General features: G+C 42.4%; 1 protein-coding gene across 2 annotated transcripts in view; it reads left to right on the top strand.

The window, feature by feature from the left end:
- Nucleotides 1-5,718: 5,718 nt before the first annotated feature.
- The window catches only part of fmr1 (fragile X messenger ribonucleoprotein 1), a 16,483-nt gene continuing 7,625 nt past the window's right edge, over nucleotides 5,719-14,576 (top strand). The window contains exons 1-12 of one of the 2 annotated variants that reach the window (XM_076102809.1): nucleotides 5,719-6,142; nucleotides 9,810-9,862; nucleotides 9,966-10,059; nucleotides 10,297-10,368; nucleotides 11,432-11,580; nucleotides 11,903-11,996; nucleotides 12,107-12,223; nucleotides 12,549-12,566; nucleotides 13,268-13,438; nucleotides 13,597-13,675; nucleotides 13,799-13,926; nucleotides 14,170-14,256. In XM_076102809.1, the coding sequence (XP_075958924.1) occupies nucleotides 6,092-6,142; nucleotides 9,810-9,862; nucleotides 9,966-10,059; nucleotides 10,297-10,368; nucleotides 11,432-11,580; nucleotides 11,903-11,996; nucleotides 12,107-12,223; nucleotides 12,549-12,566; nucleotides 13,268-13,438; nucleotides 13,597-13,675; nucleotides 13,799-13,926; nucleotides 14,170-14,256 (1,113 nt within the window). In that variant the 5' untranslated portion in view covers nucleotides 5,719-6,091. The remainder of the gene's footprint in view (nucleotides 6,143-9,809; nucleotides 9,863-9,965; nucleotides 10,060-10,296; nucleotides 10,369-11,431; nucleotides 11,581-11,902; nucleotides 11,997-12,106; nucleotides 12,224-12,548; nucleotides 12,567-13,267; nucleotides 13,439-13,596; nucleotides 13,676-13,798; nucleotides 13,927-14,169; nucleotides 14,257-14,576) is intronic. The other variant, XM_076102810.1, reaches the window with a different exon arrangement.

Raw genomic sequence — 14,576 nt, 5'->3', positions numbered from 1 at the left:
GGGGGGGGGGGAAAGGAGGAGTGGGAGGCATAATGGAAGGGGGAGAGAGAGAAGAGTAACTGTACATGTTAAGGAGGAGGAGGAGAGGTGATGGGAGAGTGAGGCTTTAACAAAAGTCTTTTAAATTAAATCTTTTTTTCCGGGAACGGGGGGGTTGAGGCTGACACTAACAGCAACATGTTTCGAGGAAGAGGAGGATAGGGTGGAATGGGTGAGGAGAGGGGCGAAGATAGAGGGAAAAGGGATTTATTAACATTTCAGAAATGAGACGATGTTGCCTTTTAGACTACACAGGACTGTAGGAATTCTTCCTTTTATTCAAACATGGACAGAATCTGAGTAAAACATACTTTCAGAGCACACAAACGCAACAGATAAGTCATTTTGGGGATCTAGAACAAACTGTTGTCTCCTAAACCAGCCCTAGTTTGGTGTTTTATGACAGCCATTACTAACAGCAACATTCTGAGGCGACACATCACAACACAGTCTAGTTTTTTGCTGCCTTATCCTTATTGAATTTCATCCAACTGTTTTCTACTGCCTTAAAAAGCTGCCTCGGTCAAGCAAAAGTAGCAAAGAGGTCTCAAGTATTGTAACCGCTCGAGATGATCTTGGTTCGACCAACCAAACACTCTCAGAATTGTACCTGATATCTTTCTGGGTCAATCCTTCACGAGCAGGACAGTCGACTTAAAATCACTGTGAGATCACGAATACATGGGGGGGGGACACTTCTTTGACAAACAATGCAGGGAGACCTTGGAAGCGATGTTTTTTCTGACAACGGAAAAATGTCGTCGGGCAGATTGTCACGTATTGAGTTAGAGGCTGTAGGATCCTCTTAAAAGTACTCTCCTACGAAGATGGGCCGTCAATGCGAGGCCCTTTTCTTTTATTTTTTAAATCATCTAATCCCGATGTAGACACACCCCCATCTATGCTTATCCACGTTTCCCTTCCGTGTGCAAATTCAGAAACACCCAGTCTTATGTGCCGTATGTGACTTCAAGCTAGCCTAAAGAATTCCGTATTCTGTAATGAACACGTTTCAAAGTAAAGGCCCTTCTGTCTGTCTTCAATATCAGTATCACTGCCTCCGGTCTCAGAGGGGACGGGGAACACGGAGAACTGGGACCCCTGTATTTCTGTACACGGCTACACATCCTGAGCCCGGGTGTGTAAGGGGAATGGCGATACGGGCTGCATGAAAACGCCGTAGAAAGCCATATTCACTATTTACTGTACACATAAGATGCAGAGTGCTTCACATTGAGATGGCTCCCAGCTGGGTCGAAAATGGAAGACTAAACTGTGCATAACGGCGCTACGAGGCCTTTGTAATAAGGCATCAATCCGCACGCCCGACTGTAGCAGAAAAGTCACTATACTGACCCTATTTTAACGCTGTAGCCTACTTTCGAGCTACGCTGTAAATACATCTGGATGCCATATGTAAAACATTCAGAGCGGTGAGCATTTCAGACCCCTCCAAGCTGACCTAATTGATCCGTCCAAGTCAGGAATTCTTCATGTACGTTTTCATCAGCAGGATCAAGCGGCCGTTACAGGTGAATAACGTGGCATTACTGTAAAAAATAGCAGGAAAGGCTAGTCTGTGACAGGCAACCCGGACCCGTAGGTTCAACAAAAGCTGGGCAAAAAGAACACACGAACACTAGGATGACGCCCGTTATCTAAGCTGTTTATTCTGTTGAGGGGTGAGCGGGGTGGCGGGGTCATATCCCAGCACCTAGTACGTTATCTGTTAGCAAATATCTGTGGCTCTGTTTACCATTAGGTTAGCATCACGTGGCTCATTTAGTCGCTGTAATACATGTGAGACGACTGTACTGGCCTGCTGTGGGAAAATTTAAAAAAAAGACATGTGCCTGCATTTCCTTCATACACTTAGCAGACCTGAATAAAATAACATGTGGTTTGGTATGATTGCAAAAGTAAAAGGAAGGTCTGATAAAGTTAGCCCCGTAAATAGCATTTCTCATTACAGTTACTGTATGTATTTCACATATTACATTAAGCTCTCTCTGTTTTCTTGCTCACATCATTTGAAATCATTTGTATTTTATCCAGGTCTAACAGTTGAGAACACAAATGTACAGTATGTTTGCTTGCCTTCCTTTTACCCTGTACATAGTATGTTTTATTTTTTTATATTTTGCTGGTTTTTGCAGTTGATGTGCGTCTTTCTTTTTATAACCCATGTTTGCTGTTGAAGGGATGCCTTGATATTTTGAAATTTACTCCGGTATATTCGTTTATCTGCAAAAAAATCACAATGTTAAAAAAAAAGGTTTGTGTATTAAAGGGGCAATATACGACATTCAGAGCATTAATATAGCAGCAAACAACAATTTTAACTGCGTAAAGATATCGTGAAGATATTTTTATCTGAGATAGCTACAAACAGCCGGCCATGTTGAGAGCCGTTGAGAGGCAATCGAAATGCTTCAGATCTCGTATTATGCATCTTTAATAAATATCAGTGTGGGGAGTGAGTCCTTGTGAGACCAGGGCTCACTCTCTTGATGAGTTGTTCAGGGTCTGTCGATCAAATGAAAATTAATTTACAACTGTTTCAATAGTTGATTGTTTTAGTGATCTTGTCACAAAAAGGCCAAATTTTCCTCTTGGTTCAGCTTCTCAAATGTGAATATTTGCTGGTTTCATTTGTCTTTTGTGACACAGTAAGCTGAATACCTTACATCTCTATCGGTCCAGCCGAGTATCATGGCAGGTTGTGAAATAGTCACGAAATGCAATCTATTAGTTTCCTGTACATGGACACAAATTGTCTTTTTTTCTTGTGTTGCTCGGGACAAAAGTAATGCTAATGGGACGTCAATTAGGATCCGCTTTCATGGGATGGAAACACAAATTAAATGCATCCACGTGACTAAGAAATAGTCAGAGCAAGTGACGTAGTATTCAATATCCAAAAAGACTGGTTTGTGATTTTATGGTTGTGGTTTTGTTGCCTGAACCTTACATTCATGACAGTTTTCCGAAACCTAATTACGTGGTTTTGTTGCATTAACCTAACTGTTGTTTTCAGTCATTCCAAGCGACACGAAAAATACGGACAATTTGTGTCCCTGTACACGAAACCCATAGATTGCATTTTGTGACATTTTTCTTAAAAATCACATTTCTAAAACCAAACCTTTAATTGATTATTCGAGAAAGTAATTGGAAGAATAATCAATAATGAAAATAATTGTTGCAGTTCTACAGGGTACAACACATCAGCAGGGTTTCCCTCACTCAGGCAACATTGGTTATATACATTCATGTAACAATGTGTAACCTGAAGGTAACGCATATAACAGTGCTGGTGCAGGTTAGCTTGTTAGCTATAGCTATTTTCAGCATTCGGTTAAACTGCCAGCCTGCAGCTGTCCTGTCATTGATTTCAAGATCATTTCAATACACCAAATAAAAGGATAATAATGTAATATTAACTAATGTATGTGGGGACATTCCCCGTGCCCACAGGAGGAGCTCTATGGTGACACATTCAATTCAACGAAATATTTTTTTTATTAATTTGAGAAACAATTCTTAAATGATCAACATGAATCCCAACATTAAAAAAAAGCATCATATACATAAAAAAAAACAACACAAGAGAGCTAGAGACAAGAAAGTTCAAATGATGTCACATTTTAAATCATTTCAGGTTTATCGTCTAGTGCTCATTTTGAAAAGGGAGTTGGGTTTCGTGCCATTAGACCGCCTGCAGCAGCGAGGGTCAAAACTCCATCGGCTAAACTTAATTTTATTGCCATTTTTATGGATAACGCCATCTATTTAACACGGGGTCAATGTGGCTACAGTTGTATTTATTGAGCTTAATGCGACACCATTGAAACAAGAGGTCAGTCAGCGACAGAACAGCGGCCCTTGAATGCCTGCAACCTTCATCCTCATGATGCAGTGCACACGACCAGGTCAAGGCTCAGAAAACCGTTGAGATTAAAAGTCAAAGTACCAAGTTACTCCTTTAACAAACGCCTTAATTAAGAGTGGTGTTACTTGATTTTGTGATGTCTTTCTTTTTATGATAATTGAGATGACAATGTGTTTCAGGCTGTGAGTTTGTTATCGTTTTGTCTTCTTTCACATGTTTTCATATGTAACATTGTCGTTGTTACAATCTGGCTGAAGGGACTTCTGATAAAACCACTGAAGAAGCTTCACTTGACTCAGATCCTCGTTCTTTCACTTCACTCATTCTAAGCCCAACTTCTTTTAAGGTCAGCTTTTGGGATGATGTGCCCCCAATGCATTAACATGATGAAGCTTTCAGTAACATGTCTGTTTTGGCCATGTGTCCTGACTGAGGTATTTATTGTTCCTCCCACACAGGAACTTCAGATTTCATGTCTGGTTTTTCCATTTTTCTTTCTCTCCCGTCCTGTATCTTATTTCACCCTTCATTTGTCACCCGGTTTCAACTGCCCTTTCATTCTATTTCTGCCCTGATCTTTTAATAGTTTATCCCTATGTCATGCTTTGACTGTCTCATATCTCACTTTCTGTATTTCAGTGACCATACTTTCATTCCTCCTGCCTCCGCATATATTACACTTTCTGCATCAGTCTGTCCGTCCGCCTCCACCTTTCTCTTTCTCTGTCTCCAAACATGTGGCTTGTGGCTGTTCTAAGTCTTTGGCTGAAAAAAATGTAATTCTCAAGCAGATCATGTGTCCATTAATGGGTGTAGCAGACGAGTGCTGCTGAATGTTGAAGATCAGAGAGGTTTCATTTAGTTATTGTCTTCGTACTGACTCTGGTCTACCACAGAACACTATCCAGACAAACTGCATATTTGATACGCAAATAATGCGCCATGATATCTTAAAGAATACGGTTAGACATTCAAATTGATGGGGTTTTTTTTGTGGCATTTTATAAATTAAGTTATGCTGAGCTCTTCCAGAAAAGGCCTGTTGTGTGGGGGGGGGGGGACATTTCTTGGGAGTGGATGATGCGGTTTGGAAAGTCAGCTATCAAGAGACAGACATCTGATCTGAAACGAAACAGACCACCAGTGGTAATACCATAAAAGTTCTGAAGAATGCTGAAAAAATGTTTTTGTTTTTTTTTAAATGGAGGAAAATCTGAGCAGTGACCCTCGCCGACAAAGTAAATGCAGTTAAAAAAAACAATGTATCGTATCAAATAAAGCAGGTGTGAGAATTAGCACTAATAACTGATTATCTTATGCACAGAAAATGTCCGCTGTCCTATAGGTTGTGAAACCCCCATTTGGTGGAGGCCTTTGGTGCCATTTGAGTTCAACAGTGGGAGATGGTGGGGTGGAGGAACCAAAGGAGAGAGAACCCAATTATCAGTCAAGGAAAGATAAATCATTATTTGCCCAATTATGCTTTTATTTTGGTGAGTACATATTGTGAAATTAAGTAAGTAAGTTAGATATTAGCCAGATATCTTTTAGATAAATAAGTCTCCACTGCCCTAAAGTCAGTGGGCTATAGTGCTGGAATAGTATTATTTGTGTTGGGAAATGGGATGATGTTCAGTGCAGGATAAAGACAATGGTCATTTTTATTCAGATGGATTGTCCTGCTCTTCGAAATAGACATTCCTATGTATTACCTGTGGAGAGCAGCAAAAGGCTTCGATGAGTGTAACCAGCCTCAGATTTCAGTAGAGGAAGAACGCGGAGACGTCACATGGAGAGATGCAACCAGCAGTAGCTGCTCCACCACTAATCACACAACATTAACATAACGAGCTAGTGCGAGCTAACACAGCCTGCTACGCGAATTCGCATTCCGTTTACCGTACGTCCGGAATTTCAAAATCCGAAAGAAACAAACGCGAGATTCATATACGGTGCACAACGGGAAACAACATTACGGCCACACACAGTTTTCGTGGCTTCTCCTCGCATCAACTGGCAGGCTATTTTTGGCTAGCTAGCGAAGCCCAACGATAGCGAACTCTGCCTTGGCTAGCGTCAGGCTAGCCAGCTAGCTAGCTAGCTAGCTACTAACGTCGTTAACGGTGGTTAGCTAGCTAGCGAGCTGTGGTGACTTGCGTCATGGATGAACTAGTCGTGGAAGTGAGGGGAACAAGTGGGGCCTTTTATAAGGTGAGTTTGTGACTTTTTGTTGCCTTTTGTCATCTCGGCTACCACACCGTGCTCTAACGTTAGGCTCACTGGCATGAAATGGTCGTGCCCGGACTAACGCTAGCGGCGAGATCCTCGCTTGTGTCTGCGGGCCTCGGTGCTTCTGTCCACCGGGACAGCGGAGGCTGAACAGTCTGTAAACAAAGCTAACGCGAAGATGCTGCCGTAACCTCGGCGCTGCTAGCAGAATATGTGAGTTATTGGTGATAACGACGTTTGCTAAACCAATGTTGTAGTGTTGCTAATGTCGACGCGGTCGTAATCTCGTGTTATCTACACAGTGATGGGCAGGGGGCTGGTGGCTGAGATACAAGTGCCAACATTCGGTTATGAATTGTATTTGTCAAAGTAACGGCTAACTTAATTCAGGATAATGTCAGCACATTGGTGTTTTGCCGTGTTTCCCTGGTGGGGACGGTAGCTTTTTGTTTCGTTTAGGCTTGCCGAGAGTTTTGGGGTTATTCTGAAGACGAGAGTCAACAAGTAACGTGTATTTTGGGGGTTCATGCATCGGCTGTTTGGTCATATGAACGTTATACCACACACTGACTAAGAGTGTTGCTCGTGGGTCCTTGGGCAGACATTGATAATCCGGGTGTTGATGCTATGATCGGTGTTCCTCAGGTGTGGAAGAATTATTTAAATCTTACAGGGTTAGTGACACGATCTGTACCACAGTTGAAAACGAATTTCAGTTCCGAGTACAATTGCTTATTAAAACGTTGCTTTATTGCAATATCGGAAACAACGTTATTTGGCATATAAGCATGTACTTGGAAGCAAAAGTGAAAGTAGGCTACTCCGTGCATTTGTGGGAGGAAGACCTCTTATTTTCAGTTATGTTAGATTGTCATGCTTATGCAATGGTTGATGGGACGAGGGCAAACAAAACAGAGTGGTAAAAACAGAAGGGAAGACATATAAATGATAGTTGATATTTTATAAATGTGTGCTTTTGATTGGACCCTAACTAACAATCATAGCCGTTGAATCGATACAATGTTGGCAGAGTAGAAGAAGAAAGTTGGTCACGATAAATAAATGGTGCCATCTCCTATCTGCTGCCTGTCTTACTCCCAGTTCCACCAATATATAACCCTTAAAGACCACAATGGCGTTACTAGATTGGTGGCAGTCAGTGAGACTGAGTGGGCGAGGTTGAATTGGGATTGATTGCACGTATTGTCACTGTAGAAGTGTCGCTGCTGCCAACCTAATGTAATGAATATGAATGGAATGTAATGGATGTGCAGGAGAAAGTATTTTGAGATGTAATCAATCGGCCTGCAAACCATCCTGCCAAGCTGCGCTGCACTGCTGCTCCAACCCGCTCGCCTCAGTGCCAGCTGAATTGTCTGAAACGCACGAGGGAACGAAGCACTTCACTAAAGCAAATTCCTAAATTGGACGCTGGTTTGAATCAGTCCTGTACGAAAACAGTCTATTCTTTTGGATTGTCCTCGGCCTTGAGACAAGTTAAAGGTGGCGACATCAGCATCGCCTGATAGACGCTATCACTGATTTTTATTTTATTTTTCTTCTGGCACACAGTTTGAACACAGTTTTCTTATTTGGCAGGTGTTCTTGTCACGTTATTGCACTCAAAGGCACATTTTCAGGGATCCACTAAATCCACTCTCCTCTGAGAGCGAGAGGCGGACTTCGCTAAATGCTCTCAAACTTTTGCTGTTTGAATTTCTTATAAAATGCTGATGTGGGCTGTGACACAGAGGTACATGAACAAGCATTGAGTAATAACAAGTGTAATACACGACATGGCTTTGGCTGGATAACTTTAGTCCTATGAGAAAGCATTTAGACACATTGTCTCTGAATGTAGTACTTGAAGTAGATCAGCACATTTGCTGAACTTCATGTACTTGCATGATTCTGGCATTTTCTTTGCTTGTACCCACGTGGTTGAATTTCCTTGTTGTAAGTTGCTTTGGGTAACTGTTGTGCAATCTCTCAATTCCTAAAACTTGAGAAATGTGCACAGAGCTGTAGGGTACAGAGGTTTGTTATGTTACCACGCTGGTGCTGCTCAGTAGTTCACTTGCTAACAAAGGTCCACCATGCTAATCCCAGACGGGATCAAACTGGCACTGGTCCAGGATTTATTAGAGCCAAATAGTTTGGAGGTTATGGAAGAACTCTTTTTTTTTTTTTTTTATGTGTTGATGAACAGAAAAGGTTTGAACTTGAGATCTGTCTTTAAGAGCATTACGTTTTATTGGACTCTGTGATTGTGTTAAGTTTGGTTGATTAAGACATTTGTCATCAGGTTTCTTTGATGATTAAAAAGCTTTTATTTATTAGCGGTTACCTGAAACTATAGCCCTGTCTCTGGCATCAAAGTATTTTAAATTTAGCTTTAGCCTTTAATGAACAGATAAAATATCTTTAGTCTTTGGTAGTGTTGTCATAATAAGTTAGTGTTGATACGTAAAGATAGTGAATATTTGAAACGGTTGCGATACAAATTTTCCACAGTATCGATACTTGGGTACCAGCTGTGCTTTCTGCTCTCTCTCGCTATTCATCTTTTATTAAGAAATCTAAAATTTGATGCGCTCAGTGTCGTGTAAGTTTTTCCTTGTGGGTTCGTATATTGATATTCTTCAAGATATTGTATCAAAGTTAGAGATTCCAGTACCATGACAACAGACCCATGACGAGGCTCATAAATTAGTTTAAATACTAAAATTATTTTCAAATATCATTTTACTGAAAATGAACCCAGCCTTGTTTTAAAAAGAGAAGATCGATCTTCATTTGCATTCATGGTTTTCATGTTACAGTAAATCCTCCCGTGATAAGAATAACTCATATTTAGCTTCCTGTATATTAGAAGCTGATTATGTGCCAAAATCCTTCACATTTAAGAATAATAACTTTAAAAAAAAAAACATAAAATGCTTCAACTTTAAGCATTTAAAGAGTTTGTCATACACCTTTTCAAATTTAAACCAATAAGCCATTCCTGTCACATCTTTAATGGCAATAACAGCACGCAGCACTATAGCATGCTATGCTACACTACTATAGAATATAACATCAAACTAAAAACTCCTTTTTGAATGTTTTCCCAAAATGGGCCAGATGAACATCTGGCCCATTTTATGCACTCAGAAAGTCTTATTCTGTGATTGTGTGATTGTGTGAGGGGTTTTGTACCCGGTGGTCACGGGTCAGGAAAAAGGCAATAGAGGAGCTTACCCCGAATCATTGGGGATTTTGAGAAGCTCTCTTTTTGGATTTTCTCTCGCTTCATTTCCAACTGTTAGCTTGCCAGGCTAATGCGACCCACAGACGAGTCTCTCTCTCTCTCTCTTTCTCTCTCCCCCCCCCCCTTCTGGGCATTGCTTGTCCTACTTGCGGTACTTGACACACATGGACACAGACTGTGTGAACAACAACCAGAGAGAGGCCGAGCCAAACCTCAATCCAGCTCCAAAGAGAATAATTTTTGCCAGTTTTGTTGCCACTACCAGCTTTGGGCCTGGGTCAGGCCTTTGGTAGCAGAGCTGTAACCCCTTTACTCCCTTGCTTCATGTATAAAAGTGTTTTTGCTTATTCATATGTCAAACCCCGGTTATCCTAACTGTCCCCTCTGTGCTTCTCGTAGGCCTTTGTGAAGGATGTTCACGAAGGATCGGTCACCGTGGCATTTGAAAACAAGTGAGTAATGCAAATACACAACGCGACGCTCTGTAAAATGTAACCTTTTCGCCGGTGACGGACTTCACTCTTGTTTGTTGTGTGCGTGTCCGTCTGTCCACAGTTGGCAGCCGGAGCGTCAAATCACATTCCAGGATGTGCGTTTCCCTCCTCCGACGGGCTGCTGCAAGGAGATCAACGAGAGCGACGAGGTCGAGGTGGGTTCGGTTCAGCGCTTTCACGAGTATCGCCATCGGATGTAGTTTATTTAGGAAGGATAGGACATTGTGCAACGTATGATGGGGTGCAAGAGATAAAGCGCACAATCGGCTTTGTTGGCTGAACAGATTCTGTTGCATTAACTAGTAAGACTTGAAAAGAAAATTGAAGTGGCGATTATGCCTTGAATTAACAATATTGTCTTTCTTTGTTTCATTTGTTGTGTGTGTTGCCAGGTGTATTCCAGGGCTAATGACAAGGAGCCGTGTGGATGGTGGCTGGCCAAGGTTCGCATGGTCAAAGGAGAGGTAGGACTCAGACCGTCTCTAAGTGTGGGTTACAATATCATCGCGCAATGCGGGGCAGGGTATCACGATATCAGCGGAATAAATAATAATAATGAACATCAGTTCATTGGTTCTGATAGCATAATGTATCAGAATGCTCATTAAAGTAGTTGAAGTGACTCGGTGTCGACGATCAGCCTACGTAGACCATCATCCTTGCCGGTTTTGATGACAGCTTTGTGAGTTTACTTCCTGTGATTCAAGGTGTCACTGCTTTGATCAGGATCCAAATTTCGTCTTTTGAACGAGGGATTGGAGTGTGATTTAATTTCAGCCAACCTGTCAGACTGGTCTCACTGCTGTGAGCGGGTTTTTTTAATCTCCGTGTAGCGTCCAGATCTTTAGCAGTATGTAAACCTTTAGTTGACGCGTGTTTCTGGTCCTTAGCACATAGCTCACACCGACACCGCTCGTAGATGAAAGCAATACGTGTTTTTATTGATCCAATTTCCTTCGTACTAAATGACTTCCTTTATTCCTAAAAGTACCCTGATTACCTCGACACACTTTAAGGATCCACAGGTTAATCCACATAGCACGTTTCACATAACACGTTTCATAACACGGTTCATAACACGGTCGGAAAACTGTGCGGCTCCATACTGCTTCAGATATTACTCACAACTGTCAGTAACTGTCGCAAAGTGACCTTAAAGTGACAGTTGTCTGTCACTTACATGTATTCCTTACTATAACAAATTATAACGACATCCTTGTAACATTCAAAGTAGAAACAGATGTGATTACAGTTAAACATGTAAATACAAGTGAATATTTAACAGCACATTGAATTTGGCTCTTACACTCCGTATCTCATCAACTGTCATTGTCTGCCTCTCTCTCTCCGTCTGTCTCTCTCTCTCTTTCTCTCTCGCTCTGCCTTAACCAAGTTCGTTCCAGAAAGTATTATATTATTTTATCAAAACTGAAGTTTTGATCCACAGTTATTACTTATGTCGCATATGTTGCTTTTCCATGTGCTAAATAGGGCATTAACGTAACCCATGTCTCTTTGTATCTCTAGTTTTACGTAATAGAGTACGCCGCGTGTGACGCTACGCTAAATGAGATTGTGACGCTGGAGCGGTTACGGCCGGTGAACCCCAATAAACCAGCCACCAAAACCACCTTCATCAAGATCAGACTGGAGGTACCCGAGGACCTACGGCAGTTGTGAGTCTGATGGGACACTTCTATGTCCCGCAAATACACACAAGTAACGTTTTGGTTGGATAAATTCCAACGGCTTGTGCTCAGATAGAAACTGACTGATGCAAGTTTCTTTTATCGTTGTAATTCTTAAAGCGATATCATCAGTTGGGGGAATATCAATATTGCCCAACATGTACATGTTTGTATTGGGCTCTGAAAAAGACTAAAGAATGCCTCCATTAGAAGGCCAGCACAGTGTGTTCAGCTTTACACAAATCTGTCAGCTATCGGTGATGATTACTGAATTATTAACATGACGTGAGTTATTGCTCCGTGTCGACAGGTGCTCCAAGGAATCGGCACACAAAGACTTTAAAAAGGCCGTGGGGGGGTTCAACGTCACCTACGACTCTGAGAAGAAGCAGCTGGTCATCTTGGTTGGTGGAATCATTTGTTTTCATTGATATCGCATCATATCGTAGATCACCTCCATCGGTGACGTGTTTTCAAAAGACGGATTGTGTTTAAGCTGCGATTGTTCTCGCAGTCTATGAATGAGGTCACAACCAAGCGGGCCAACATGATGAGTGACATGCACTTCAGGAGCCTCCGCACCAAGCTGACGCTCATGCAGAGGAACGAGGAGGCCAACAGACAACTGGAGGTGCGTCTGTGTACACACACTCACACACACACACACACACACACACACACACACACATGATCGTTTTGCAGATAACAATGATTATAGCTTCATTATGGATGGGTATCGTTAGGAGTTATTGATACTAATATTATCCATGCTGCTTATCGGCTCGGTTCCTTGTCGATTAATTCAATTAAAAAAGAATCACCATTGCTTTATTACTCGTATGTAAACAAATAGTCTTTCCTGAACGGCGACAGCAGAAATATTAGAATAACTCACTGTGGTTGACTCTACTCTTTCAATGGCAACAATACATGTAACTTTGAGAACATTCCTACAGGGAGGAGCATATGTGAAGGTAAGAGCCTCGGTCCTCTCCCGACAGTAAAGAAACTGTTATTGTTATGGTGTGTTGGCTGCAGTGCTAGTGGGACTCATAACACTAACTTATAACAACACAGCTGCTCCCCTTATTAATAACTATGTATCAAATAACTCCATATACACTCACTGACTTATTAGTTGTTAAATCCTGAATCCCTTTGACTCCACTGTTGAGAAGGGGTGCAGGCCTTTAACAATGAACTGGGTAACAGCTCTATGACACTGTGTCATCTTCTGCTGGTGTGAAGGGACTTGGGCTGGTGGTGGTAGGGGGGGGGGGGGGGTTATGGCTAAAGCCTCAGCCTACAAAAAAGTTCCCAGATCCTTAAAATACAGTCACAGCTAAACAGTTAGCTGAGCGATTAGCTTTCATTATCAAACTCTGTATGGCTGCTAGCGTTAGCTGCAGTGGACGAGGACGCACGGCTGCTCGACAAACCGTAGAAAACTCTTCATTTCTGCACATCTATGTTCTGCTTGTTGGCCAAAATGTTGTGATAGACGGCTGGTGTTTCCTCGCTTACTTTTGTGGGTTTTATTGCATTTGATACAACGAGAGTTCTCAGCATCTACTGGAGTGAAATGTATCTTTTTCTTTTGAAAAAGGCAGGGAATCCCTAAGCTGCATTAAAGGATGGTCCATCAGGATTCACCCCTCTGTTGTGTTTCCTGCAGAGTTCCAGACAGCTGGCATCGCGGTTTCATGAACAGTTTGCCGTTCGGGACGATCTAATGGGTCTGGCCATTGGGACCCACGGGGCCAACATTCAGCAAGCCCGTAAAGTCCCCGGAGTCACCAACATAGACCTGGACGAGGAGACGTGCACCTTTCACATATACGGAGAGGTAGGATGTCTCTGTGTTACTGAGGATACGTCCCGCCTAAGGATTCCTTAGTATAGACCTGGGTGTGTACGCTCTGGATGAACCAGTTTCAAAGCTTCTTGTTATTATGTAACATTGAGCGAGGTAAGCGAGTGACACATTGCTGCTGTCTGTCCAAGGACCAGGATGCTGTGCGCGTAGCGAGGAGTTTCCTGGAGTTCTCTGAAGACATCATCAAAGTTCCCCGGAACTTAGTAGGTGAGAGAAGTCCCTCAGCTGAGACAATGAGGTCATCCATGCATGAACCTATTCAAAATGAGCCAGAGTGTTGAACCTTGAAGTCCTAGCAGACTGTGACTGATGGCGTTTCTGCTCTTATAGGGAAGGTGATCGGCAAAAACGGCAAACTGATCCAGGAGGTGGTCGATAAGTCTGGGGTGGTCCGGGTTCGCATTGAGCCGGAGAACGACAAAAAGCCCTCGGTGGCAGCAGCGGCAGCATTAGACGAGGTCAGTGGACCAACACCTCTGTTTACTTAAAGTCACTGCGAGGAACTTTCATTTTGGGTGGACGTTGGCGGTCCCTGTGGACATTGTAAACATGAGTTTATGGTCTTCTTCAATACAGCGTGATGTTTTTTTAGTAACTTATGACCGAAGGAGGCGCCGCTGGAGTCTGAGCTGAAAGACTTTCTCATGAACCGGCATCATAGACAAGATCATTTATTCTTCCTTCTCAAACCTCTCTCACAGGGAATGGTGCCGTTTGTATTTGTGGGGACCAAGGAAAGCATCACCAACGCTACAGTGCTGCTGGACTATCACCTCAACTACCTTAAGGTGCGTCTAATCACCGAAGATAATGTATTCATATGAATGTGAGTTTAGGCTGCTGGTTTGTCTCCATGCTTCCTCTGCTTTTTGCAAAAGTTATCACATTTAAAGATGGAAACTGCCAACTTTTTTGGGGGCTTTTGTCAGTAATCACACTGAGCAAAAAATATTTTTCCACAAAAGCATTATAAGTCTTCTTGACTGTTCCTGTGAGTAGAGGGCAAACAGAGACCAGAGGGGCTGCATGTGTGACCGTAAATGACACCAGAACTGTATTTACTGATCCACTACATTTACTCGCTGGTTCCTTCAAGCACCCATGAAAC

This window comes from Anarhichas minor, unplaced genomic scaffold (genome assembly GCF_050575085.1).
Source record: "Anarhichas minor isolate MPS153535 unplaced genomic scaffold, ASM5057508v1 ptg000028l, whole genome shotgun sequence".
NCBI classification, from domain to species: Eukaryota; Metazoa; Chordata; class Actinopteri; order Perciformes; family Anarhichadidae; genus Anarhichas; species Anarhichas minor.
This window is presented reverse-complemented; position numbering and strand designations above follow the sequence as displayed.